The sequence below is a fragment of the Bufo gargarizans genome, chromosome 2, assembly GCF_014858855.1.
Source record: "Bufo gargarizans isolate SCDJY-AF-19 chromosome 2, ASM1485885v1, whole genome shotgun sequence".
In the NCBI taxonomy this organism is placed as follows: domain Eukaryota; kingdom Metazoa; phylum Chordata; class Amphibia; order Anura; family Bufonidae; genus Bufo; species Bufo gargarizans.
The window spans coordinates 595,892,474-595,920,304 of record NC_058081.1 but is presented as its reverse complement, the minus strand read 5'-3'; the positions used below and the strand labels follow the sequence as shown (position 1 = coordinate 595,920,304).

Below are 27,831 nucleotides of genomic sequence, written 5' to 3'. Positions count from 1 at the left end.
TCCATCATATTATATGAAACATTAAAAATACCATGTGTCCTGCAAAAAGGAAATTGCTATGTTGATTGAAAAATCAAAAACTTGCTTCTTGGAAGGTGGGATGAAAAAACAAAAAATGTTGCCTCCATAATTAGCTCGGTCCTTAAGGTTGATTTTGCATTACTTGACTACATAGCCAGTGTTACTTAATGGTTGAGCTTCATTTTAAACCCATAATGCATCCTACCAAGACACAAGTAGCCCCCACAGTGAAGGGGGTTGATATTTTTTGGTCAACGCTGTACATTTTATGTAAAGAACAAACAAAAAAACAACTACTATACTTGTGCACTTTTCCTCCTTCCGGTAGTTTGTGAAAATGTAATTTTGTAAGTGATTTTTTTGTACATTTTTATTTTCATAATTTATTATAATATACAGTATGCCAAACAGAGCAGTATAATGTCCACTGACGAATGGTCAATGTCAAGTCATATACTGCTACCTGAGGTCCAAGCTGCTTTATTTTGTAGGATATACAGTATATTGTTTAATGATAAACCCCTATTTAGTTCTAATTGATTTTTAAAAAATTTGGGGGGAATTTTTGTATCAGACTCTTGAGTCCACAATTGGGTGGAACTCATCAGGCTTCTATACTACTTTGCTGGTTTCCTGACCTAAGGAAGGACTCTACAAGCTCTGTCACATGTACCTTTGTGTTGTCTGTGTCATATGGATGGATGTTACATTGATTTCATTTGGATTTTTTTTTTTTAAGTTAACTTTTTAAAGAATTTATTTGGGAAATGATTTGCTATATATCAGAAATGCAATGTTTCTATAAGGTAATAGATGTTTTATTGCAATTTTTGTGACTTATCTTTTTTTTCCCCTTACTTTGGTCTTTTTTTTTCGCCTGTCTTTAAATTTTTAGGAAAATTTACACCCTTGAATATCAGGCACATTTAATAACATGCTGCAAATAGCAAAGTCTCATAGTTCCTCGGGGGCAGCCCCTATAATAAAGACCACCCACAAGAGGTGGTAGCGCCTTTCTTTTGCAGTGTTTTCATGTTACTATACACTTGTTCTGTTTTCTAAATGGTTGAGGAGAGTAAGTAATGCACAGAAACCCTGGACCCGCAGCAGCCGGTCAGATACTGGATTTTAATATTCTTTTGTGAATTAATAAAAGCAGAAATCTGGTTGGTTGCATTCAATATATGCTATTTGCATGTTATTAAATAAGCTTGTTGATGTTAAGTAAAATGTGAATTGTATATATATGTATACATATATATATTATATATATTGTGTCTGAAGGCTGTAACTGTTATTTTCAATTAGTTATTAAAAATAAGTGACTTTTGTTGAAAATGCAACGCATCAGAGACCTTAGTTCCTGTTCATATCTATTGGTTGTAGATATTTCTCTTCTACCGTTCTCCTGCATATAATACAAGCAGTCACTGTGTGGGTCGAGCCTGTATTCAACCTATTGAAGCCAGACTATTAGGCCTCAGGCACGTGACCGTGGTTTGGGTCCGCATCTGAGCCACATTTTTGGGGTCTGGTGCGGACCTGTTCAGTGGGGCCACAAAAGATGCAGACAGTACTCCGTGTTCTGTCCGCAGGTCCTTTCTGCGGCCCGCAAAAAAAAAAAATAGAACATCTACTATTCTTGTCTGTTGCTCTATAGAGGGCCAGAGGTTCAGTTTTGCAAAATGCGGAACACACATGGCCAACATACATCTTTTGCGGATCCGCCATTTGCGGACTGCAAAACGAACATGGTCATGTGCATGAGACCTTGCCCTCATGTCATTGATATATTAAAGGATATTTTCTGGGGTCCTCACATTGTACAGATGCTTTTATGCAGTAGTTACCCCTATTATTGCCCACGGAATGGAGTCACTGAACAAAAAGTAAAAAATGGCTCCTTGGCAGAGTAAAAAAATAATTTATAACGCTGCAAAACCAGTGTGAAACATGGAAGGTCAAGAAAGATAGCACTTGCCAGAATGTCTCCCTTCATCACCTACCTGATCCCATATCCCAGTTTCCTGTAGGACATGGATATTGGGGGTTAAAGGGGTTGTCCGCCCATTAAAGGGAGTCTTTCACCTAAAATGACCATTATACACCCCAAACATGATGATATCCATTACATTCCCCATTTTATAATCTTACCTTTCATATTGCTGTCCGTCGCCTATTCGCTCTTAAAAACACTTTTATTCCATATGCTAATCAGGTTCTGAAGGTGCCCAGGGGCGGCGTTTATGCGGCCGGTGCCCAGGCTCCACGGCGCTGTTCAAATCAAACCCCTCCCCTTTCACCCCTCTGGCCCGCCCTCGGTTCTTCAGATACCATCCTCCAGTCAATGACCAATCCGGCGCCTGCGCACTCCATTACTCACTAGGGCAGAGGCAGCAGAGCGTTTAATGCGCATGCGCCGGCCCGTACATCCCGATCTAGCCGGCGGAAGTAAACTGCCAAAATATCGGGATGTACGGGCCGGCGCATGCGCATTAAACGCTCTGCTGCCTCTGCCCTAGTGAGTAATGGAGTGCGCAGGCGCCGGATTGGTCATTGACTGGAGGATGGTATCTGAAGAACCGAGGGCGGGCCAGAGGGGTGAAAGGGGAGGGGTTTGATTTGAACAGCGCCGTGGAGCCTGGGCACCGGCCGCATAAACGCCGCCCCTGGGCACCTTCAGAACCTGATTAGCATATGGAATAAAAGTGTTTTTAAGAGCGAATAGGCGACGGACAGCAATATGAAAGGTAAGATTATAAAATGGGGAATGTAATGGATATCATCATGTTTGGGGTGTATAATGGTCATTTTAGGTGAAAGACTCCCTTTAACATTCAATCAGAATAGCATAAAAAACACTTTATAGCAAAACTACACTCAAGTGGTAATTTATTTTTTAAAGTCAAAATAGCATAAAAAAGTCACCTAATTGATTCCCCCCCCCCCCCCCAACACTTCCTGGTTCCTCCAGGAAATGAATATTCAGCCAATCACCGATTGAGGCAGGTAACGGCTGTGGCCATTGATTGGCTGAGAAGTCACTAACTGTGTGTTGAGGCAAAACAAGAAGTAGAGGAGGTCATTGTGGACCTGGGAAGCATTGAAAAGAGAGCTGCGGAGAATGGGGATCATTGACATATAAATTGCTTTGAATTTTTTTATTTTCTTAAAGGGATTCTCCGTGCTTTTAAGGTTGATAACTATCCTCAGGATAGGTCATCAATATCAGATCGGCGGGGGTCTGACACCCGGCACCCCTGCCAATCAGCCGTATGAGGAGACGACACACGCAGTGCTCACGTGCCGTCTACCTTCCCTCTTCCTGTCCGTGCAGCGGTCTATGGTCTTTGCCATAGACATTAGCGTGGAGCAGGAAGAGAGATAGCATGTGCGCACTGTATGCATCGTCTCATACAGCTGATCGGCGGGAGTGCCGGGTGTCGGACCCCCGCCGATCTGATATTGGTGACCTATCCCGAGGATAGGTCATCAATAGTAAAAGCCTGGACAACCCCTTTAAAATAAAAAATCATGTTTGGGTGTAGTTCTGCTTTAAAGGGGTTTAAAGTATTGATGGCCTATCCATTTGATCATGGGAAATCTAACTTCTAATGCCCCCACTCCGAGATCATTAGAGCCAAGTGTCCTTGGCTCAGGGGTATGCAGCTGTTTTTCATTTAAGTAAAATACATTTTTTGCTCAGCGGGGTTCCAGGGGTCAGACCTCTACCAGTAAAATATTAATACATAATATAAAAGGGACATAAACTTAGAATACCTTATTATATTTGTCCCATGATGAATTTTCTTACATATTCAAGAAATATTTACTGTGGTCTCTCAAGTTGCAATATTAATTGGTTCTAGGATGACCATTGTTAATGGAGTCCATAAATGCCAACTGGCAATTGGTTCCAGTGCCCCAAAAATGTCAACCCAAGATAAAAGAAAATAAAGATTTAAGGAAGAGAAGTAGATAACGAAGATAAAGCCTTACCTTACATATAACATTCAGGAGTAGATGCTGGAAAATGTCAATCACCTTCTATGGTAAGGGCAGAAGCTTCTTCGGGGGCACAGGAGGCGGTGCAGAACATGCAGTACCACAGAGGAGCTAGTAGGCACCAAAACACGTATTTTACCATATGGCCATGTTGATTGTTTGGATCTGAGTCTGAGGCATTGTATAGTGAGTCTAGTTTCAACTTACGATGTGCAGTGGCCATGCCTGGTTCCTGCAGCTCTGCTCCCACTGAATTGAGGCTGAGAAGAAGTAACCCAACTTGGCAACTACCACACTGTACGACTCTGTAGGCCTCTGTGCTTCCTTCTCCGTATACTGTGTTAGTTCCAGTGGCTTTGGCTCCTGCTAGCTGCTGAGCGGTAGGGGGACTGGGTGTCCAATCCCCACCAGTCTGATATTGATGACAAATCCTAGGCATAGGTCATCAATATTAAACTCCTTGAAAACCCCTTTAAAGAGAAATGACTTGTTTACCAGCCTATGACATATCATAGAGGCAGACCCATCTAAAGTAGAAATAAAGTCAAAATGATCTGATATCTCATAGGTACAAGGGCAAGGATCACCCTAGTCAAGTCTGTGATCTCAGACAGGCACTAATATTCAGAATGAAAGTTTCTGTTACTGTTCCTTTTAAAGTCCAACCTTCTCTAATGCAAATCTTCTGCATGGACATACTGTAGGCTTCAAAGAGTTGGTCAGCGGGGAATATTTTTAAGAAGTGGCTCAGAGTGGGTTAGTAAAACCGTAAGTAATACTGCACCGATCCCCCACCACACTTGTTCAAATGCTACTAGGTACCCGCCGCTCTCATGCATGGCTAAGCAGGAATCTCTTTGCATTTCCTGTGTATCCCAATGGGACCAGGACACAGAGAGCAGTCAGGACCCGGTAAGCATCGGAACAGGAGCTGGGGGAATTGGTGAGATTTTATTTTTTTTGTAACTTACTTTGAACCCTTTCCTAAAAATTATTCCACGTTCGTTAACTCCTTTAAAGTATAACCCTCCTGGCTTTGCCATCAGGAGAAGCTTTCTGCATGCTGTTAATACATTAAAGGGGTTGTCCGGGCTCTAGACTACCTTAGGATAGGTCATCAGTTTCAGATCACTGGGGGTCCGACAGCACGCACCACCAATCAACTGTTCCCATCAGCGACTGGTGCCACGAATAACAGTGGATGGAGTCGGAAGCAGACAGCTCCGTCCTCTGTGTAGTGGCTGTGTCGGGTTACTGCAGCTCCTCTCTCATGCAGCAGCCTGCTATATAAGAAAATGAAGATTCAGCTGACCTGTGCTTCTGTGCAGACCTGCAGCAATGTCCGTAGACAAAAAGAGAGGAGATTCCAGCTTCCATAAAAACACCATATTCTTTATTGGCTCCAGGAAATCTGATAGTACAGACACGTATACACATCTGATGCGTTTCGGGCTGTAAATTAGTTCTTAGTCCTAGTTGTATCATGACTAAGACTATCTATGACTAAGGGCTAGTTTACAGCCCTAAAGGCATCGGTGGTGTATACGTGTCTGTACTGTCACATTTTCCGGAGCTGGAATCCCCTCTCCTTTTGTATAGTAAGCTGCTAAGGCTACTTTCACACTTGCGTTTTTCTTTTCCGGCATAGAGTTCCGTCCTAGGGTCTCTATACCGGAAAAGAACTGATCAGTTTTATCCCCATGCATTCTGAATGGAGAGTAATCCGGACCCATTCACTTCAATGGGGCCGCAAAAGATGCAGACAGCTCCACTGCTTAGTTCCGTGGTCCTAAAAAAAAAAAATAGAACCTGTCCTATTCTTGTCCGTTTTGCGGACACAAATAGGCAGTTATATTAATGGCTGTCCGTGCAAATTGCAGAACGCACATGGACGCCATCCGTGTTTTGAGGATCCACAATTTGCGGACCGCAAAACAAACAACGGTCGTGTGCATGAGGCCTTATGTGCAAAAAAATAAAAATAATGCAATATTTTAAGTCCGCGATTGGAAAAAAAATTCACATTATTTACCAGTGTGACATGGAATAAGTATATACCCTAAAAGAGAAACACGCAGATGTATTTTATTAACATGCCTTTTGTGCACATTTAAAAAAAATTGCTTCTGCCCTGCACGATTCAGCGCTCCGATGCTCATATCGGGGGGACCGGAGGGATGAAGATGGGTATTTGTCTGGGTTCAAAGCTGAACCTCTTTAAGACCCTTTTCCCTTCCTTAGGCTAGGGCTACGTGATGATCTTGGCCACTAGACCAAAATCGTTGTATAGCAGTGCAGCCATACTTAACCGTATGACTCTCAAATAGCTGTTATCCTGAATCGCAATAAAATCCATAAAGGTGGGATTTTTTTTTTTCGTTTGCGGTCACTGTTGGCCTACTACATAGCGATCACTGGTCACATGACATTTTAGCCAAGATCACCTTGTAGCCCCAGCCTAGTTCTGGAGTAGGAATATAATGAAAGTTACAAGCCCAGATCAGAGCACAATCGATATCAATGTTTACATCCTTAATGGCTTATATACCAGTAGTGACCATGATGTGGGTTGTGCATTTTATCAATAAAATGTCCCTATAATGAGCCAAATTTTCTGGAGCACAGAATAGGAAGGGTTGACGTTGGGACAGTAGCTACAGGTATCTCAACGGAGGAATCCAACCAGTTGTCGCTGCTTATTCTGAGAATCTCTATGCTATTTCTTAAGAGCCACAACAGAAAATTGATTTTATTAGATAGGTCTTATAGTAATCTAGATATATTTTGACTATTTTGGTGTTGACGTATTTTTTTTTCTTCCTTTTTATTCTGGAAAACATTTCATTTTCAAAAGCGGCAGCCCCCTTGCTGACGGCGTATCCTATGCATTAACTGCATTTGTTAATTGTGACCCTACAGCAAATTTGTGACCATATGTACATAAGAGCACTATCCCCTGCCTTAGTGTAAAACTCAGCGGAGCCACCTTGAGTACATAGGTAGAAATGTGCGTTCTGGCTGAGACCTTTTAGTTTTGGAGCATCTACGTGCTCTTTAAGGATCTCCTGCACCAAGTGTATATACAGATGTAAAGCATTGGATGTTATTCATTGCCAGTAAAAATGGCAGATGGTCAGATGTATCCTATACTATCATGGAACCCCCCTCAGCGAGTGCATGAGGACTGTATGACCAACTGCACAATGAGAACCCTTCTTGCTGTATATAGGTTAATGCATACTCTACCTTCTGTGTCTAGCTTGCGCCTGCTTGGTGCTTATTTCTTTTTGCCTAGTCAACTTTTTGATGTTTTCTGAATATTGTATGTCATTTCCTCTGTATTATTTCCAGCCTATGTTCCCAGATAAGGCTTCTCGTGACACTTGAACCCTTGGCAACAAAGAGTTTAGACCTAATGCAAAGGTGTTTGATGTGTTTTTATATAGAGACTATAGATCACGCACATACACGGACCCTCAATGGTTTTATTCTTTCCTTGAACTGTCTTTATAAGCACTGTTAATAAAAGTCATACTCCAACTCTTCTTCTGTTCTGCTTGGCTCTTTATTGCTGTCTTGGGCTGTTGATTAACTCCTCCACACATCTCTACACTGCTTGTTCTATTGCTTTGCTGTGTCGCCTTTTTAGTATTATCTATAAATGGGATTATATATGAAGATTAAAAATAAAAACATGGCAGATGTTGCCCATAATAAATAAGTGCAGCATTCCTTCCCTAATTATGGCCTGGGTGGTAATATGGGGTGACGGCACTTGCAGTTAAAGGAGTTGCCCCAGTTGGCCTCTTCCATAGTGCGATGGGACTAAGGGCTCATGCATACAAACATAAGGGCTCCTTGCCCTTATTGCAGATTGAAAACGGCGGGTCGGCAAAATAAGGGCACTGGCCGTGCGGAGTCCTTGCTGTGGTTGCAAACCCATTGTCTTACATGGGTCCGCAATCTGCAAGATAGGGGGCAAAGATGAGAAATGTCCTAGCGGAGCGGAGGCATCGATCGGAAGCCCACGGAAACACTACAAAGATAAGAGATGTCCTATCTTTTGATGTATCTTGCTAATCGCGGACCCATTCGAGTCAATGGGTCTATAGCCAGTCCCCGTGCAGCACTGAGCCCTTACATTCGTGTGCATGAGGTTGGCCCTGGGTGGCTGGGTTCAAGGAAATAGCCAAGTGGGCCGGCCTTCCTCTCTTTCCGTTACTCCCATTGTAGTGAAATGGGAGCTGCTTCCATAACTCCCAGTGTGGTTTGTTCTGCTACATTATTTCATAGCTCCCATTCACTACAATGGGCATTACAGAAACGGCGAAGGACAGGCCTACCCGGATGTTTCCGTACACACGGCCAACTAGGTCCGGTGCTTAGTTCTATCTCGCCAAACCGTTTAATATCGGTGACATATGCAGAGCTCCACAATGACATATTTAATGGAGCTACACAGGCCAAGAGAGTGGGCAATGAATGGGAATGAACCTTCAAGTCCCCAAGCTCTTAGCAATTTTGAGAGGAGGTGGAACACAGATGGAACCCATGTCATGCTCCACCCTCTTAGGCCCTGCACTAGAGAGAACACAATGTATACATTTTGTCTAGAGTTCCTCTAACATCATCCTCTGTATAGAAATTATATCTTCAAATTTTAAACTTCAAAGTCATAACCAAAGAATAAGATCAGGGGGCAGATGTTGTCCTACGTCTTACCGGGCTTTATTTTTTATTTTCACTCCATTGCATTGCAGGTGATACCACTTATTTGGATATTTTCCGTGAATTTTCTCACATGGCATCCAACAACCCGGAAAAGCTGAGCCGACGAAGTGTTCACTTCAGTCATTCCTGCCGATAATGGATTCAGAGGGGACACATAAGAAGAAAGTATTTAGAGAGAAGCTACAAATAATGTTGAGGGAGGACAACAGAGAAGAGAAATCTCCAGAAGGAAAGCACAGGTTCTCCATTTGTGGAGGATGAATCTATGAACCACTAAAGGCCTCAGCCAAGTGTTAGATCTTCACGACTACCACAAACTCCAAATGTTCCTTATATCATTTTCTCGTTACCTGTGGATCCCTACCACCAGAGGGAAGTCCCACCATGTTTTGGTGGTGCTACTATGTTAAGGGTGAATTAAGGTCAAAAATGCTTGGCCTGTATTAAACATATCAATATATTACAGACGCATTTGGGACAGAGAACCTAGAAATGACCACTTAATATTCTTACAAAGATTCATATTATCAAAGGATTGATCAATGTTACCATTGTAGTTGCTCACAGCAACCAATCAGATCTCTCATAATTTCCAAAGTATTGCTAGATGTATAGAAGTTGTAATCTGATTGGCTGTTATCAGGAACACCTCCTGATGTGAGAATCTGGTTGCTATCGGTTACGGCACTTTTATCATTCTCTTGGACTGCACACAGCACAGCATTTGGACATTTCCAAAGACAGTCCCTTCCTCACTTAGGAGGTATAAGCCTGACATTCTTAGACGTATGATGTCTTGGCAGGTGTATATACATCCAAGACTGAAGTTAACCTGAATTTTTTTTTTTTTACTTTTTAAAATTTTATGAAATTATAGCTTTTTTTATTGTCTGGCTGGTCCAGAAATTGGGGAAGGGGGGGGAGGGGGATTATAAAAATACGGAATAAAATATACCGCAGACAAAGAAAGTTTTCTGTAGACAAGTCTTATGACTAATAGTAGTTAAAAGTAGTTCCTTTTATCTCCCATCATTAAAGCTGAACTACAGTACTACACCTTGCCCATGGACAATAGTGGCGCTGTTACTGGTAGAATGCAGTTTTTTTATTCTCATATGATCCCATGAAGCACATAGTGGATGTTTGAGACATGTATTTGAAGGTATTTACTTTATTAAAAGAGTTTTCTGGGAATTCATAAAATAAAATTACTGAAATATTTTTGAAATATTACTCAAAGGGGTTGTCCAGGTTCAGAGCTGAACCCGGACATACCCTTATTTTCACCCCGGCAGCCCTCCTGAGCCTGGCATCGGAGCATCTCATGCTCCGATGCGCTCCAGTGCCCTGCGCTAGATCGCGCAGGGCACGGGCTCTTGTGTTTTCAATAACACACTGCCGGGTGGTAACTTCCGCCCAGCAGTGTGTTCGGTGACGTCACCGGCTCTGAGGGGCGGGCTTTAGCTCTGCCCTAGTCGTTTTACTGGCTAGGGCAGAGCCAAATCCCGCCCATCAGTGCCGGTGACGTCACCGGGGTTCCTGTCAGCCCCATAGAGAGCCCGGTACGTCACCGGAACTCAGAAAAATGCCTTTGCCCTGTGCAATTTAGCGCAGGGCAAAGGAGAGCATCGGAGCATGAACTGCTCCGATGCTCATGTGAGGGGGGCTGCCGGGGTGAAAATGGAGGGTTGTCCAGGTTCAGCTCTGAACCTGGACAACCCCTTTAATTATAAATATATTCCCAAATACCTTTCATTAGTTATAATGGTTCGTTCTATCGCAATCGTCAGGGGCAATAAAATGGCCGCCATCCTATTAGAACACACAAAATCGGTCCTAATCACACGGGAGGACGTTACTTCATAACTCTGAGCTAAAGGGCTGCCTCATCCTCCTCTCTACTCTGCTTGTCAGAGATTATGATCCTGAATACAGATGATAAGATCTTCAACTGAATTTCTGTAGGAATGGAGTTCATGAGGAGACAAAGTACAGGGGGGACGGACAGAACAGACTGTGGTAATGGAGACTGCATGCAAGTGCTGCTACTCATTATCCTCATGAACTCCATTCCTACAGAGATTCAGCTGAAGATCTTATCTGTATTCAGGATCATAATCTCTGACAAGCAGAGCAGAGAGGAGGATGAGGCAGCTCTTTAGCTAAGTGTTCTGAAGTAACTTGTCCTACTGTGTGATTAGGACAAGTTTTGGGTGTTCTAATAGGATGGCGGTCATTTTATTTCCCTTGATGATTGTGACAGAATGAACCATTATAACTAATGACAGTTATTTGCGAATATATTTATAATAAAGTAATATTTAAGTATTTTTTGTCATTTTATTAATTTCTGGAGAACCCCTTTAAGTCTCATTCAGGCTTAAAGTCCACATCCAAATGTTTAATGACCCTAAAATAAACAGTATAATTTCTGCTATTAGGATGGTGTCTCACACAGCTTTTTGTGGTGTTTTTTTTGCACCATAGTCAGAAGTGGGTTGAAACGAATGAGAAATATATAGGAAGTTCTTCTACTTCTCTTTCCTGCCGAATCCACTTCTGGTTTGGCTAAACAAAAACTGCATCAAAAGCTGCCATGAAAAGCTTGTGGGTGACACCATCCTTACACAAGTTGGTTGATGGTTGAACAGCAGTTGAACAAAAAAAATCATCTGGTGAATGATCATTTCTATGACACGGCCATACTCTATGTAGTCCATATTGGCCGTTACAAACTACCCATACATGTTCCATGAAAAGAGGCGGTGGATGAAAGATCTTTCTGGGAATCTTCTTTAAAATATCTTTTGTCCACGAGGGATCTTTGTTTGAACAAATGATCTTTAGTTCTGTAGGACAATTTCAAACATGGCCGACATCTTTTTAGATGAGGATAGTCAGTCATTGGTCAGCTAAAATGATTGTCCATTGTTAAATTTCACCTGACAAGTTATCATTTTGGTTGAAATCATCTGTTTCGATCAACTTTAGACTAGTGTGTACAGGTAACCTTAGACCCACATTCATATTGGGACTTGTTGCTGTAATACGAGTACTAATATGCATCCGGACGCATCTTACAGCGCTAGTTTCAATGGGAAAATATAGATTGGACGTGTTGAAATCCTAGCGTCAGGCTGAACCTATGTATTATACTGTCACAGGTCATATAAATAAGTGGTCAGTCCTGCTGAAAAAGGTGGAAGTTCAGGTCTCACATGGTGGGTCACAAGTTAGTCAACAAATGTCTGTCTCCAAGGGCGAGAAGCAAAATTTTGAAAGAACTGTGGATATGACTGGAGAGAAATGCATCGTGTTACTCAAAATTCGTACAAAATATGTAAAGCATAGTAAAAAATAATTTATCTTGTGGATGACAAGCATAAGCTGTAGATGTCACCAGAATAGATGCTCCAGTTGTATCCCTTAGGCCTCATGCACACGTACCTTGGGGTATTTTGGGGTCCACAAAAAACGGATCCGCAAAAAATCCGGATGACGTCTGTGTGCAATCCGTATTTTGCGGAACGGAACAGCTGGCCCCTAATAGAACAGTACTATCCTTGACAATAATAGGACATGTTCTATTCTTTTGCGTAACGGAAATACGGACATACAGAAACAGAATGCACACGTACCTTCCGTTTTTTTTTGCTGACCTGTTGAAATGACTGGTTCCGCATTCGGTCCCCCAAAAAAACGGAACGGACACGGAAATAAAATACGTTTTGTGTGCATTTTATCCCTTCACGTCGCTAGGACACAGTGACATCAATAAACATGTAAAAGCATTTAATGGCTGCCTTTGCAGACGAGTGACATATTCACTTTTTAGACTCTACCTCCTTCAACCCTAAGGCCGATACGGATTAGGTCCGGATGCGTTCAGGAAAACTCGCACCATTTCACAAGCAAGTTCAGTCAGTTTTGTCTGCGATTGCGTTCAGTTGTTCAGATTTTTTAGTGCGGGTGAAATGCACATTTATGCGTTTTTTGCGCTCATGATAAAAAACTGAAGGTTTACAAACAACATCCTTAGCAACCATCAGTGAAAAACGCATCACATCCGCACTTGCTTGCGGCTGCGATGCGTTTTTCACGCAGCCCCATTCACTTCTATAGGGCCAGGGCTGCATGAAAAACGCAGAATATAGAAAATTCTGCGATTTTCACACAACGCACAAGTTGTCACAGAGCCATTGAAATGAATGGGTCCGGATTCAGTGCGGGCGCAATGTGTTCGCATCACGCATTGCACGTGCGCGGAAAACTCGCTGGTCTGAAAGGGGCCTAACCCCTCCATTATATGCATGTCTTGTATATTACACGTGCTTCACATTGTGTGCAGTCTGGAAGCCATGCATTACAAGGGTATACTGGTATATTCCTTGTGGTTTATCGACTCCTTAGTTACCTTTGAAGGATATCATGTACATAAAAAAAAAATATTAAATGTTAAGTAATATATCTTATATCAAATATGTATTATTTAAAAAAAGCTACAATCAGGCGAAATAAAGACCGGATTTCACTGAAACCCTGAGTTTTTGTAATTTCATTTAATGTATTACTTATATGTAATGTTGTAGTAATTCTCTGTCTTCAGGTTCAGTATTTATATGCGTGAATGTAATCAGCAACCATGTATAGGAACAGCGCCACTCTTGTCCACGGTTTATTTCTGGTATTGCAGCTTATATGAGGATTAGTTGTAATACCAGATTCTGCTCATGGATATTTTTGTGGAAAAAAAACAGACCATGGTGGTATTTACACATGGCTGCTTTTTTCCAGTTTTTGATGCAGTTGTTTTGAGACAAAGCAAAGAGTGGATCCAGCAGGAAGGAACAGTACAAATCCTCCCTTGATATGTTTCCTACACTTTTGGCATGGGCTAAAAAATCTGTATTAAAATCTGCTACAAAAACTAAAACCATGTGTGAAACAACCCTAAGACAAATCCTCCTTCATGGACACCAGCATACAAGGGCGTAACTACCATAGCAGCAGACCATGCGACTGCTATAGGGCCCAGGGCAAGAGGGGGCCCGGTCTTAGTTGGAATTATCTCCTCTTCTACTGGAAGTAAAAACTTGGTCAGGACTCTACCCTCTAGAGGAACAACTTTTTGCAAATAAAGCAGTGGTAAAAAGGGCCCAAGGGTCAATTAAATAGATCTAGGCAGAAACCCTTCTGTCCTGTGTGGGGGGCCTGGTTTGAACCTTGCTATGGGGTTCTTACTTCTCTATGTACGCCACTGCCGCCAACATACAGTACAGACCAAAAGTTTGGACACACCTCATTCAAAGAGTTTTCTTTTTCATGACTCTGAAAATTGTAGATTCACACTGAAGGCATCAAAAGTATGAATTAACACATGTGGAATTATATACATAACAAAAAAGTGTGAAACAACTGAAAATATGTCATATTCTAGGTTCTTCAAAGTAGCCACCTTTTGCTTTGATTACTGCTTTGCACACTCTTGGCATTCTCTTGATGAGCTTCAAGAGGTAGTCACCTGAAATGGTTTTTACTTCACAGGTGTGCCCTGTCAGGTTTAATAAGTGGGATTTCTTGCCTTATAAATGGGGTTGGGACACACAGTTGCGTTGTGGAGAAGTCAGGTGGATACACAGCTGATAGTCCTACTGAATAGACTGTTAGAATTTGTATTATGGCAAGAAAAAAGCAGCTAAGTAAAGAAAAACGAGTGGCCATCATTACTTTAAGAAATGAAGGTCAGTCAGTCCGAAAAAAGTGCAGTCACAAAAACAATCAAGCGCTACAAAGAAACTGGCTTACATGCGGACCGCCCCAGGAAAGGAAGACAAAGAGTCACCTCTGCTGCGGAGGATAAGTTCATCCGAGTCACCAGCCTCAGAAATCGCAGGTTAACAGCAGCTCAGATTAGAGACCAGGTCAATGCCACACAAAGTTCTAGCAGCAGACACATCTCTAGAACAACTGTTAAGAGGAGACTTTGTGAATCAAGCCTTCATGGTAGAATATCTGCTAGGAAACCACTGCTAAGGACAGGCAACAAGCAGAAGAGACTTGTTTGGGCTAAAGAACACAAGGAATGGACATTAGACCAGTGTAAATCTGTGCTTTGGTCTGATGAGTCCAAATTTGAGATCTTTGGTTCCAACCACCGTGTCTTTGTGTGACGCAAAAAAGGTGAACGGATGGACTCTACATGCCTGGTTCCCACCGTGAAGCATGGAAGAGGTGTGATGGTGTGGGGGTGCTTTGCTGGCGACACTGTTGGAGATTTATTCAAAATTGAAGGCATACTGAACCAGCATGGCTACCACAGCATCTTGCAGCGGCATGCTATTCCATTTGGTTTGCGTTTAGTTGGACCATCATTTATTTTTCAACAGGACAATGACCCCAAACACACCTCCAGGCTGTGTAAGGGCTATTTGACCATGAAGGAGAGTGATGGGGTGCTGCGCCAGATGACCTGGCCTCCACAGTCACCGGACCTGAACCCAATCGAGATGGTTTGGGGTGAGCTGGACCGCAGAGTGAAGGCAAAAGGGCCAACAAGTGCTAAGCATCTCTGGGAACTCCTTCAAGACTGTTGGAAGACTATTTCAGGTGACTACCTCTTGAAGCTCATCAAGAGAATGACAAGAGTGTGCAAAGCAGTAATCAAAGCAAAAGGTGGCTACTTTGAAGAACCTAGAATATGACATATTTTCTGTTGTTTCACACTTTTTTGTTATGTATATAATTCCACATGTGTTAATTCATACTATTGATGCCTTCAGTGTGAATCTACAATTTTCATAGTCATGAAAATAAAGAAAACTCTTTGAATGAGAAGGTGTGTCCAAACTTTTGGTCTGTACTGTACTTCCATATTTCTGAAAGAACTGCTGGAAAGAGAAGTCTTCTCTAATATTCCCCCTTGGCACCACAGCTCCAAGCTCTGAATCAGCCAGATGGCTGCAGCCCAGTTAGGGTGCCTTCATGTGGATTTTGGGGCTGATTTCATTGCAAAATATGATATCCCATTGCAATCTACTGAGAAATTGGGCTTTAAAAAATCCAGAACACATTGGAGGAAAGTTATCAAAACTGGTGTAAAGGAAAACTGGCTAAAGCTACATTCACATCTCCGTGAAGGAGATCCAGCGCAAATGCCGGCTGTCAACCGGAGGAAAAAAACATTGCATGCAATGGTTTTTATCCAGCTGAAACCCAGCATTTATGTTGGAAAGTGGTTGGCTCACTGCTGGACCTTATTACAGTAAATGGGGATCCGGCGATGAAGTGGAGAATCTGGCAATGCCGGATCCTGCGTGATCCAGCAGGCTGCGCTCTCAACAGAGATTTGAACGAGGCTTTGGTTGTCCATAGCAACCAATAAGATTCCACATTTCATTTTTCAGAGCTTCTTTGGAAAATGAAAGGTGGAATGTGATTGGTCGCTATGGACAACTAAGCCAGTTTATCTTTATACCAGTTTTGATAAATGTTCCCCATCATGTTTTCTGCAGTGGAGCACAGATGCATCAATTTTTAGAGCAGATAAATCTAAATTCCATAGAATACATGGGGAACTATTTATGATGTGGATTTTTCCACAAATGCATTCCTTCATGTGTGAAGGCACCATTAGGGTGGTTTTAACACCAAGTTGCTTGAAAAAGGCTTATTGTCGAAACATTGCATCCGGAATAAACCTCCCATGAAGGAAGTGCTGTCTCCATGCCTCAATTTTTGGACATACAGATTTGCGGCTTGTTAAGGTAAGCTCACTACTTCCCTTGGAGATGTGCACCCACTGCCCATTTTAAACAGGAGTGCTGTCTATTTTTCTCTTATAGTTTTTCTTGTAGACTTCCCTATAGGAATATAGGAAAAAAATATCAAAAAACAAACAAAACGAAACCTAAAAAAAAAACATGAATTTTATGGCATTTTTGACAAGGCCCCCGCCCCCCTAAAAAAACTAAATTTGTGCCAGCACTCTAGGGGAGTTTTTTTTTTTCTACTGTTACCTTATCCAGATAACAGTGTAGGGAAGGGGGCTCTCGAAATGAGCCTATGAATGATGCATACAGGGAAGTTGAAAGGCAAGAGATTGGAGGATGACACCCAGAGAACAGAGGCTCAGATTTCAGAGCAAATTCCAATAACACAATGAGTTGGAGGCGATATACAATCAAGTTTATTAAAGCAATGCCTTCAAAAATACATCAAACAGCCATTGTTTCCTACTTCAGGATATCTGCAATGTGAGGTCTATTGTAGATTAGATGTATGTTACATATGGATATATCTCCTACATACGCATCAAGCACATTTGTAAATGACAGCACACCCCTCAGACGTCTCGTTCCTCACAGACAGGACTTCTGCAGATTGCCACTGAAAGATTAACGCCGTTCCAGAAGATTGTAATAGGACTGCATATTCAGCCCATATCTGTCCCTGTGAGGACATCACCAAGACACTTCAATCTATTAGAGGCCTCATTTATGAAAACTGTCTAACAGTAAAACTGTCTTTGTGGTCCATAACAACCAATCAGTCCTCAGCTTTCATTTCTTAAACTCCTCAGGAAGGGGAAGCTGAAACCTGACTGGTTACTCAGTCTTGATAAATGAGGCCTACTGGGTTTGTGTAGTAGTAAGTTAGCTTTATTAGCAGTACATACCATCTAGAATGTCTAATTTCTCCCATTCAACCCCTTCTTTTTAATAGATTGTGCAGACTGTGGTGCTTCAGGTTACATAGCAACCATTTGTCTTTCTGTCTGGGTGACCACCATTTTATTGCATGCACTGATGTGCCACCAGTGGTCACAGGAAGACCTTTCTGCTAAACATGAAATACAACCAATACATGGACGGAAGAAATGCCATTAATTTGTACTCTGATTGTAGTTGGTTCCTGCAGACTAGGACTCAATGTCATTATTTCCATACATTTGTTTGATTAAAATAGATGTACAATAGTAATGGCAAAGGACATGGGGGAGATTTATCATTTTCTTTACTCCAGAAAACTGGCCTTTCAGAAGCTGAACATTTTTGGATGTTTTCTGACACACATGCTGCTTTCCTTAATAGTTTGTGGGGCTTAATGGGAGGGCATGGCCAGGTGAATTTACTATAATTTTACCTAGAAATTGGTGTAAATTATAGCTCAAGATTTGTGTTTCTGGAGCATGGAGGGCCAGACATGTGCCTAAATTATTAGGAGGCAGATGGCTCTTAATAAATTAGGGGCATCTTACTCCAGTGCTGGTCTTGATAAATCTCCCCCATCGTGTTAAATCCCATTGTAGTCTTCAGCCTGAACTGAATATCGTGTCCTGTATGTTCCATCTATAGATTTCACTACTATACCTAACTCTACTAAGAAATATGAACATTGTAGCTTCCATACACCACTGTTCTTCTAACAGAAAGGCCGGGGGCCCCTGCAGGCTCCAAGGGAGGAGAAATTGCGGAAATACATGTTGTAACTTTCCAGCTCCTTCCGGAAACAGTTTGCAGCCTTTTCATCGCACTCACAGACCATCTTCTCACAGCGATCACGAGCCTTCACTGGAGATAAAAGATTTTGAAAATCACTTTTTACAGGATTTTTCTTACTTTAGTCATTTAGGGCATCATTCCCATCTATGTCAGGAAACATTATTAAGTCCAAATTAACACTTCAGTTACTTGGTCAGTTATTTCCAGTAGTGGAAATAGTGGAAAGATCTCCTCCTATTCTGTGTGGTTTCGGCTCACAATGACTGATGGAAATAACCAAATAACCTAAAGGCTATGTACACCTTTGGGTGGCAATTTTTATTATTATTATTGTACCTATTTTTAGCTAAAAATCATGTTTTCAATTAGTCTTGATTAACAATATATACAAAGCTGAGATGCTCTACTAGCTTCCTGTGGATTTTTTGTCTTTTCCGTCATCTGGGGAGCTGACGGGCTCCTTATCTCTGCTCTCTGACATTATAAACACTCATTATAGCTCAGTTCTTATCTTACTGATGTGGCTTAAATAAGTGTTTATGACTTCTTAGTAGTTTAGAGATAAGGTCAATTAGATGACTGACACAAAGTTAAAGTACCAGTCACACAGTTAGAAAAACAGTTAACCCTTTGTGACAGAACGGCTCAATATTTTTAATAAACATAGTAACATAGTTTATAAGGCTGAAAAAAGATATCTGTCTATCCAGTTCAGCCTGGTATCCTGAAAGTTGATCCAGAGGAAGGCAAAAAAAACTGTGAGGTAGAAGCCAATTTTCCTCACTTTAGGGGAAAAGATTCCTTCCCGACTCCTATCAGGCAGTCAATTGAAAATGTGATTTGTAGCCAAAAATTTGTGAAATGCTATCATAAACAAAAATTGCCTCCAAAGTTGTACATAGCTTTTAAGTGTGAATTAGTCCTTACATACATCTGATATTTTTCCAAGAATGCCAAAAGTCACTAGCTACTACTATGTAGAAACCATACTGTTACAGTGAATACAGTGCACACCAGCTTTTGTAATAGACCCGCGGCTGTCTTCTGCTTTTCTCCTTATACATGCTTGCCTTTGCCAACCACAAATCTTTTATAAATGTGTCAAGAAAGACAGTTATGTGCCCTCCGCAGAGATCCCCTCAACTCCAGTTCTACTTGTGCCATCCATGTTTTTCTCATTTTATTTGGAGGAGATAAACATCAAATATTCTATTTTTATTGGCACCACATGCATAGTGCAATTGCCAAATACAATTATGAAATAGAATCCAGTGACACTTACTGCATTTCACTTTCTGCTCCTCCTCTACGTAGAATCGGTAACTCTGCGTCACTGGATTGCAGCCGCTAAGTTCGGCCTCATTGTAACAGCAAGCTCGTTCATGGCAGCACCTGAAACATAAAACACTGGATCTGTGCTTCGACGCCACCGACATCTGAACTACACAGAATAGTAACAAAAAAATCATGTACATCACCAACCTCATAAACTACGTAAAAGTCTATTTTGTATTACTGCACTCCAAACCTATGGGACATTTACTTTGCAAAGTGTTTTAGACACTTTTTTTGTCTTGTCCAACAAGGGGGGGCTCTGGGGGGGGGGGGGGGGGGGCACTGCCAGAAAGAAATGCGAGGATGAGCGGCAAAATTTTGATGCAAAATTCTGCCAATAGGTGGCCTAAACTTAGGGGAAGTTTATGAAAACTGGTATTTTGTACACCAGTTTTGATCTGCACTAGAGTGAAATGCGCCTGATTTATTAGGGTACGGCCACACAGGAGTATAAAGGAAAGCTACAACTTTTTTTTTTTCTTTTTCTTTTTTTACTCACTTCTGGTTTTGGCTTCCAAAACTGCATCAGGAAACCTGACTTTTTTTTTATTTTTATTTAGCCTCTCTAGGCACTAAAAAATCTAATCATAGCTGGTGTAGACAAGAATAAGTTATGCCAGATTCAAGTGAATACACTGTGTCACGTCCCTTCTCACTAAGCCCCATTTATGCTACAACCACTTTTCAGGAAAAGGGCTTGTGTTGTAAATAAAACATCCAAAAAGTCGCAATTTATTTTAGCAACAATGTCACTTTTTTGCAATGTTCCTCTGTTATTCTTCCTGGAAACATATCAGTGTTACTATTTTCCTTGTTAGTAGGGGGTGCTCCTGGCCATTATGACACTATTCAGTCAGTGCTGACAATGCCAGAGAGTCTTGAGCACACTGTATTGAAAAGGGGAGTGATACCCCCAGTTGTCGATTTATTCACACAGGAGCCCTGAGCATATGATCTGCATTCAACTGACTGTACATTCCTGCATTCAGAATAGTATTCCCCCACTTCATATACAACTGAGGATATGATGTTGCATTACCAGTCAATGGCATCCACAGGCCTTCCTAGAATGTTGTCTCCACAATGGCATCCATAGTCTGAGAAGTTGGCCAGACCATATATTATGGTAGTCACCTTAATCATTTCATCAAACTGTGCTGGGGTGCTGGTGACCAGAGCAATGACTGTAACAACAAAAGAGGGGCAAACTTAAAGGAGTTGTATCATGAAGACAAACTTTTTTCATATGCCTTGCCTGGAGAGCATACAACACATAAAGACATACATTTAAAGGAGTTTTCCAAAATTTAAGATAATGGGCACAGAGCAGGGGCTGTTTAAAATAAACCCTTACTCACCTTTTAAATGCTTTTCTACCCCAGCCCCTTCTGTGTCTGCAGTAGTCATGTGCTTTCCTCAGTTACATGACCACTACAGCCAATCTCTGGCCTCAGAGCTTACATGTGCATGAACATCAGAGGTCAATGATTGGCTGTAGTGGTCATGTGAACAATAGACATGAGGTTAGCACTGCAGGGACCCGAGCAGTGCCGCTGGAGCAGCGGGACATTAAAAAGAGGAGTTGGTTTTTTTTGTTTTTTTTTGTTTTTTTTTATACTGACACTGCTCTGTGGCATATTGTCACATCATTAAAGGGGTTGTCCGGGTTCAGAGCTGAACCCGGACATACCCTTATTTTCACCCCGGCAGCCCCCCTGAGCCTAGCATCGGAGCATCTCATGCTCCGATGCGCTCCCGTGCCCTGCGCTAGATCGCGCAGGGCACGGGCTCTTGTGTTTTCAATAACACACTGCCGGGCGGTAACTTCCGCCCAGCAGTGTGTTCGGTGACGTCACCGGCTCTGAGGGGCGGGCTTTAGCTCTGCCCTAGCCGTTTTACTGGCTAGGGCAGAGCCAAATCCCGCCCATCAGTGCCGGTGACGTCACCGGGCTGCCTGTCAGCCCCATAGAGAGCCCGGTACGTCACCGGAACTCAGAAAAATGCCTTTGCCCTGCGCGATTTAGCGCAGGGCAAAGGAGAGCATCGGAGCATGAACTGCTCCGATGCTCATGTGAGGGGGGCTGCCTGGGTGAAAATGGAGGGATGTCCAGGTTCAGCACTGAACCTGGACAACCCCTTTAAAGGCTATGTACATCTTTGGAGGGTAATTTTTTTTGTTGCATTGAACTCATTTTAAACTAAAAATAATTTTTTCAATTGGTCTTTGTTGAAAATATTGAGCTCCTTTCTCTCTACAGCCTTGAGATTCTCCAGTAGCAGGCTGTGTATTTTTACAGTTTCCCGTCAGGCAGCTCAGCTAACGGGCTCCTTATCTCTGACTTCCTAAACACTTATTATTGCTTAATTCTTCTCCTACTGATAAGAATGTGGCTTAAATAAGTGTTTTTGAGCCATTCGTAATTTAGAGATAAAGGGGCACATTTATTAAGACTGATGTTTTAGATGCCGGTCTTATTAAAGCCCCTGCGCTGGCAGAAGATCTGTCTAAGTTATGAAGAGGAGTGGGCCTCTCCATAACTTCGGCGCTTCCAGTGCCAGTTCTAAATGTAAGAGAGCCTCCTTGCTGTCTTACATTTAGATCATTTTCTACGCCTAAAACAGGCGTAGAAAATTGTAAATGAGATGGGCTTTCTGGCCTGTCCCCTTCCCCGCCCACGTCATATCCACAATTTTAGAACGGGTGTGATCGGGGTTAAGTCACAGATAGCGGCACAACAGTTAGTCTGCACCTAAAATACTCCTAATTTAGCCATATTTCAGCTTAGTAAATGAACCCCAAAGTTTATTAGATGACCAGCACAAAGTGAAAGTATGATTCACACAGCTAGACAAACTGTTAACCCTTTGTGACAGAATGGCTGAATATTTCTAATAAAGACCAATTGAAAAAATGATTTTTAGCTGAAATTGAGTAAAGTGCCATCATAAAATAAATTGCCCCAAAAGGTGTACATAGCAAGTTCAATGTGTACAGTAGTACATGGTACAAGCTCCCTCTAGTGGTGGCTGAAGGGAGCCAGCATGTTGGTTACCCAAAATGTTTTAGTTTTTTTAAAGGGTCAGATCGAAATAAAATAAATATTTAGTAACACGTCACTGAGATCAACGCTCATCTTTCATGTCCCAGCAGATCTATGTAAAACAAATCCTATACATGAAATGGAATACTCACTACTTATCACCGCGAGTCCTATTGCGAGACACTTGGCCATGTTGTCTTCTCTGTGTCTGTAGCAGGAACTGCAGATGCCCATTCTCTCCAGCCTTTATATAGGAAGCCACACTGTGATCACCACTTTTCAATCATTATAATTACGGTCTGTAGCTACAATGAAAATGAGTGGGTAAAGAGGGCATGTACTGTAAGTACTGTATTTATCAGTATTGCACTGGATGCATCATAGCCATTATCAGCGGAACTGCGTAGTGTCCTTGTAATAGCCAGGTTTCTGCTAAGGAAATTAAACCTCTTTGAAGTTTATTAGATTCTGGCTCCTTTGGATTAGACACATTAATAAAAAAAAAAGCTAAATGTTGTATGGATGATGTATGATGCTCCACATTTATTATACCCTAATATATTTCATAGTTGTACATAACTGTACTACCCAATGTAACCAGGTCATTTAAAGGGAACCTGTCACTGGGATTTTGTGTATAGAGCTGAGGACATGGGTTGCTAGATCGCCGCTAGCACATCCGCAATACCCAGTCCCCATAGCTCTGTGTGCTTTTATTGTGTAAAAAAAACTATTTGATATATATGCAAATTACCCTGAGATGAGTCCTGTACGTGAGATGAGTCAGGGACAGGACTCATCTCAGGTTAATTTGCATATGTATCAAATCTTTTTTTACACAATAAAAGCACACAGAGCTATGGGGACTGGGTATTGCGGATGTGCTAGCGGCCATCTAGCAACCCATGTCCTCAGCTCTATACCCAAAATCCCGGCGACAGGTTCCCTTTAAAGCTGAGTCACGTAGTTATGACACTCATCGCATGACCAAAAATCGCTGTGAAGCTGTGCAGCCATTCAACTGAATAGGATTGCTTTAGATAAGGCAAGGTAGTTTGCCCTATCTAAGGCAAAATAGCGATCTTCTTTGCTCGCCCTCAAGATTCCTGACATCAATAATGATAGAAGGCTAGAAGGAGTGGTATACCCTAATCATAAGACATTGGTTCATTTTGTTCAATATAGGCCTAATAAAGGACATAAAATAATGAAAACATAGAGCAGTACTGGTCCTGCTGATGAACTATCGTAGAGTGATAGGGACATTAATAGTAAGGGACACCCGATACAGTGCCGATTCACTGGCGGCTGGATCGCAGTGCTGCAGATGTGAAAGTAGCCTAAAAAATGCTATGTATACCCCAAAATAGTTCCAATAAAAATGTCTTAATTGTACTGATCCACAGAAAAAAATATATTGCAAAATCTTAGAAATTACTGTTTCCATTCTCCTCTCCCCCACTGAAAATACCACTCATCCCACAAGTACAGCTGAGTTATGCTAGGAAGGTGATAAACCTGCCCCCCTCTTAAACAGGTCACATCCTTAACCCCTTAATGCATAATGCCATTCATATACAGCATTATGTGCCAGAGATTGCATGGAATGGGCTACAGCAGGCACCCTGCCACAATGACCGGGATCTGTGATGATGCCGAAACCGGTGATTTAACCCCTCAGAGGCTGTGTTAAAAAAAAAACGATTGTAGTATCTGTGAGGTTAGACTGTGGATGTGGCTCCTTCTGCCTTCTCATCGGAGTGCGTGTAGTCAAATGGCGGGGCTCCGATCGGTTACCATGACAACCTTGGGCCTGCTAAAGGTTCCCTGGTCTTTCATGGTAAGCTGCCTGCTAAGCTGTGCACTAAGCACAGCTCAGCAGGTACAATGGCAAATCCCATTCACCATAATGGATCTCTATTATGGTGAATGTGACAAGTGATTAAAAGATCCCAGGTTGTAGCCCCATAAGGGGGGCTAAAAGTTATTGTGTAAATAAAAAAATAAATAAAAAAAACATTTTTCCAATTGGACTTACTAAAAATAAACATAACAGGTGTGTGAACTATTCAAATATGAAAAAAGTTGTACGTACCGTAAAAATTGTACCAATAACAACTACAGTTTGTCTCGCAATAAACAAACCATCATAAATAATTTTACATTTAGAAATCCACTTGGAGTTTGGTGGTCTATGGCTTTTGATTATGTATTGTTTGTGACCATACCTGATGTCATTGGGCCTCCCACCCACTTTATGTTCTTTAACCTATTTTATAAACGGAATAACTAATAAAGATGGTGTTTTATGTTCTTTTTTTGTTGCACTGGGTTATCAAATGCAGTGACCCTCATTATCTATAGTGGGCTCAAAAAGAGGTGTCAGATTTTATATATATATGCTATGCAAAACCTTGTACTAGAGTTAGATGAAACAATACCCCTGTATTCTAGCTGGTTAACCACTGAGCTGCTGGTTGCTACTTTTCAAGATCCTTTTAGTCATATGCTTTTATACCAATCCTGTCTGATTACATTCAGCTTCCCCTTCTCTGAACAATAGGCTGCTTGTGCCATGCTCCACTTGACAGCAAAGTCTTGGGTCACAAAGGCTACAACTGTTATCATGAACATTATGGGCCACGCAAAAATTATAATTAAAGGCAATACTAGGCATGACCTAATCCGTGCAGAGATTATATGCTTTACAGTTCATAGGGCAGTGGGTCCATTGGTGAGGGGCCAACATGCCAAGTTCTGTATATAAAAATATATGTTCACAATGTAGTTTATGCTTTTTCTCTTGGATGGTTTAGTTACTTCATGTTAGCTAATGGCACCCCACACCATGACACCTAAGTGTCTCTGCACTATGCATGATGGCAGCAGGCGCTCTCCAGCCCTCATGCAAAGTTCATTAGTACCAAGGCTTTATCACTGATCGCTATGGCTGACTGCCATCATGCATAGTGCGGAAACACTCGGGACCAGCAGCAGGCATCATGGTGTGTGGTGCAACAGTGGCGTGCCTAAAGTGTCTGGCAACCGGGGTGGGTCCTTTCTCTGGCACCCCTTCCTCATACTTTAAAACATTGTGCCCCCTCACAGTTGTAATGCCTTCTTTTTAACTCATCAGTAGTAATGCCCTCTCTGTGCCCCTTCACAGTAGTTATGCCCTTATTCCCCCCCCCCCCCCCTCACAGTAGTAATGACCTGTCTGTGTTCCCTTCACAGTAGTAATGCTCACACTGTGCCCCCTCAGTATTAATAAAATAAAAAAACAGTAACTACTCACCTTGTCCTGTTCCTGATGATCAGATCCCCTCTAGCACTCCCCTACAGGCTCAGATCGCGCTACAAAGTGTTTCGGAGCAGTGCACACACAGATTCCTCCTACACAGTCCGGGAGCGCGATGTGTACCTGCAGAGCGGACTGGTGAACCAGGGAGCAGATGGCTGTAGGCGGGAAGGAGCTTGGGGAGCTGAGCGGTCAGTAAGAGAAAGAACTGCCAGCTCCCCAATTCTCTAGCAATGAGAGGTTCCCCCCTGACAGCTGGCACCCAGGGCAGACTGCTACTCCCCCTGGCACGTCATTGTGGTACAGTTACCATGTCCATTCCTGTCTGGCATTGACCAGTCTTCAATATGTCCAGGACATTGTGGAACCAGTCACACTGCCTTTTTTGAGGACACATTTTAGGACACGTGGTGTTCCAACAAGGAATCCAGCAGCTCATCTGCCCAGCTTGATCACCAGATCTCCACCATTGAGAATGTCTGGGACTGGATGAGGTATCGGATCTCCCATGCGCTGCAGCAAACAGGCACCTTGGCTGAACCGGCTCCGAGTTAAAAGAGCTTGGAGTGACATACCCACAGGAATATATGCAGTATCTGTATAACCCTGCCTTGATATTTACCCTACTAGATCCCAAAATAAAGGGCACACCACCTTGGTTGTGTGATCAGTGACCAAGCACCAATATCAGTTTATACTTTGTCAATTTCTGCTCCATCGTGTTAGGTTTTCTAGGTGTTTTTTTTTTCCGCTAGTGTGATTTGTGTGCTAACTTTGTGTTCATACACAACAGACCAGCAGTGTAAAGCATGGGGAGTGACACGGCACCAATACATTGACCTCATACAGTGCAGCCAGAGCCACTAATATCATACCACTGTGGAACACTGGATGATCAATAATCAGGTACAAACATTTTCTAGGGTCCCTTAACCACAAGCTGTTTACAAAGTGTCCACCCGATGGGACCCTGAACGATCACAACCAGTTTAAGCAGAGCTGATAAAGCAAACAGATTTTTATCCTGACGTTCTCAGAGCAGTACAGAAGTAGCAGGTTAGAACTAGAATCACTTGGTTCAGGTTGTGACGCTGTTTATGTCCCTGAATGTATCTATTCATCTCTATGGGATCTAGTTCTTTAACCTACTGCAATATCTATAAACCGACACTATAAAAATAATTTTTCATATGATGCCTTTCAACAAATCATTAACTACTCTTTTCACAGTACGGATGAATTTGCTTCAAAGAGCCCCTTTTATCTACAAGATGCCCATGAAGGGTTAAGTCAATGGATGTACTGTTTCCTCAATGAGCATTTTGGGGTTCTGTACTAGACCATTTCAGTCCTTGTGTAAAGGAGGTGCAGACAGTGCATTAAGACAGCTGTGCTGCAGCAGCAGTTGTAAGCATAGCAGTGATAGGGTGTACCATGGACGTCAGGAGCCCCAGGTTTAGGGGAGACCTCCAGACCATGATTCTGTTACAGACCCCTTGGCGCTTCCAATTCTTGCACACTGGCTCTGCTATAGCCAGGGCTGTGAAATTTTTTGACTCCAGCTTAAAAACATTATCTCATTTTAATATTGTGCAGTTAATTTATTAGCTTTCATGTAAATTCAGAAAAGTTTAGAAATATTAATTTTAATATATTTTATGTTCTGTCAATCTAAGGCTGTTATTAACAGTATGAGCAGGATGTTCTAGTGGTGATAGATAATCAGTTCTCACTTCTCCTGTGTTCTCTCTTGTGTCTTATACTATAATCAGTGATAAGTAGGGTGTTCTGTTAGTCATAGATAATGAGTTCTCACTAGGGTTAAGCGAACCCGAACTGTAAAGTTCGGGTTCGTACCGAACTTTTGGATTTTTGGACCCCGGACCCGAACATTTCCGTA

The 27,831-nt window shown here is 42.1% G+C and overlaps 2 protein-coding genes across 2 annotated transcripts in view; one reads left to right on the top strand and one right to left on the bottom strand.

The window, feature by feature from the left end:
* The window catches only part of ACAP3 (ArfGAP with coiled-coil, ankyrin repeat and PH domains 3), a 90,728-nt gene extending 80,758 nt beyond the window's left edge, over positions 1 to 9,970 (top strand). The window contains exon 27 of the mRNA XM_044277553.1: positions 8,787 to 9,970. Coding sequence (XP_044133488.1) covers positions 8,787 to 8,893 — 107 coding nt within the window. The 3' untranslated portion in view covers positions 8,894 to 9,970. The remainder of the gene's footprint in view (positions 1 to 8,786) is intronic.
* Positions 9,971 to 18,177: 8,207 nt separating this feature from the next.
* On the bottom strand, positions 18,178 to 22,840 carry LOC122926786 (phospholipase A2 homolog otoconin-22). The gene is made up of 4 exons (XM_044278269.1): positions 22,786 to 22,840; positions 20,632 to 20,776; positions 19,540 to 19,649; positions 18,178 to 18,326 (listed from the first exon to the last, which is right to left on the bottom strand). The coding sequence occupies exons 1-4, from the start codon at positions 22,823 to 22,825 to the stop codon at positions 18,178 to 18,180; spliced, it is 444 nt and encodes a 147-aa protein (XP_044134204.1). The 5' UTR covers positions 22,826 to 22,840.
* Positions 22,841 to 27,831: the final 4,991 nt, after the last annotated feature.

Bases quoted from the DNA above. Each gene is read 5' to 3' on its own strand.
- LOC122926786 (XM_044278269.1), bottom strand. From the start codon at position 22,825: ATGGCCAAGTGTCTCGCAATAGGACTCGCGGTGATAAGTA. The intron at 20,777-22,785 runs GTGAGTATTCCA...TTGTTGTTACAG, and splicing joins AGGACTCGCGGTGATAAGTA to TCATTGCTCTGGTCACCAGC. The intron at 19,650-20,631 runs GTAATGCAACAT...TTTATGTTTCAG, and splicing joins CCTGTGGATGCCATTGACTG to GTGCTGCCATGAACGAGCTT.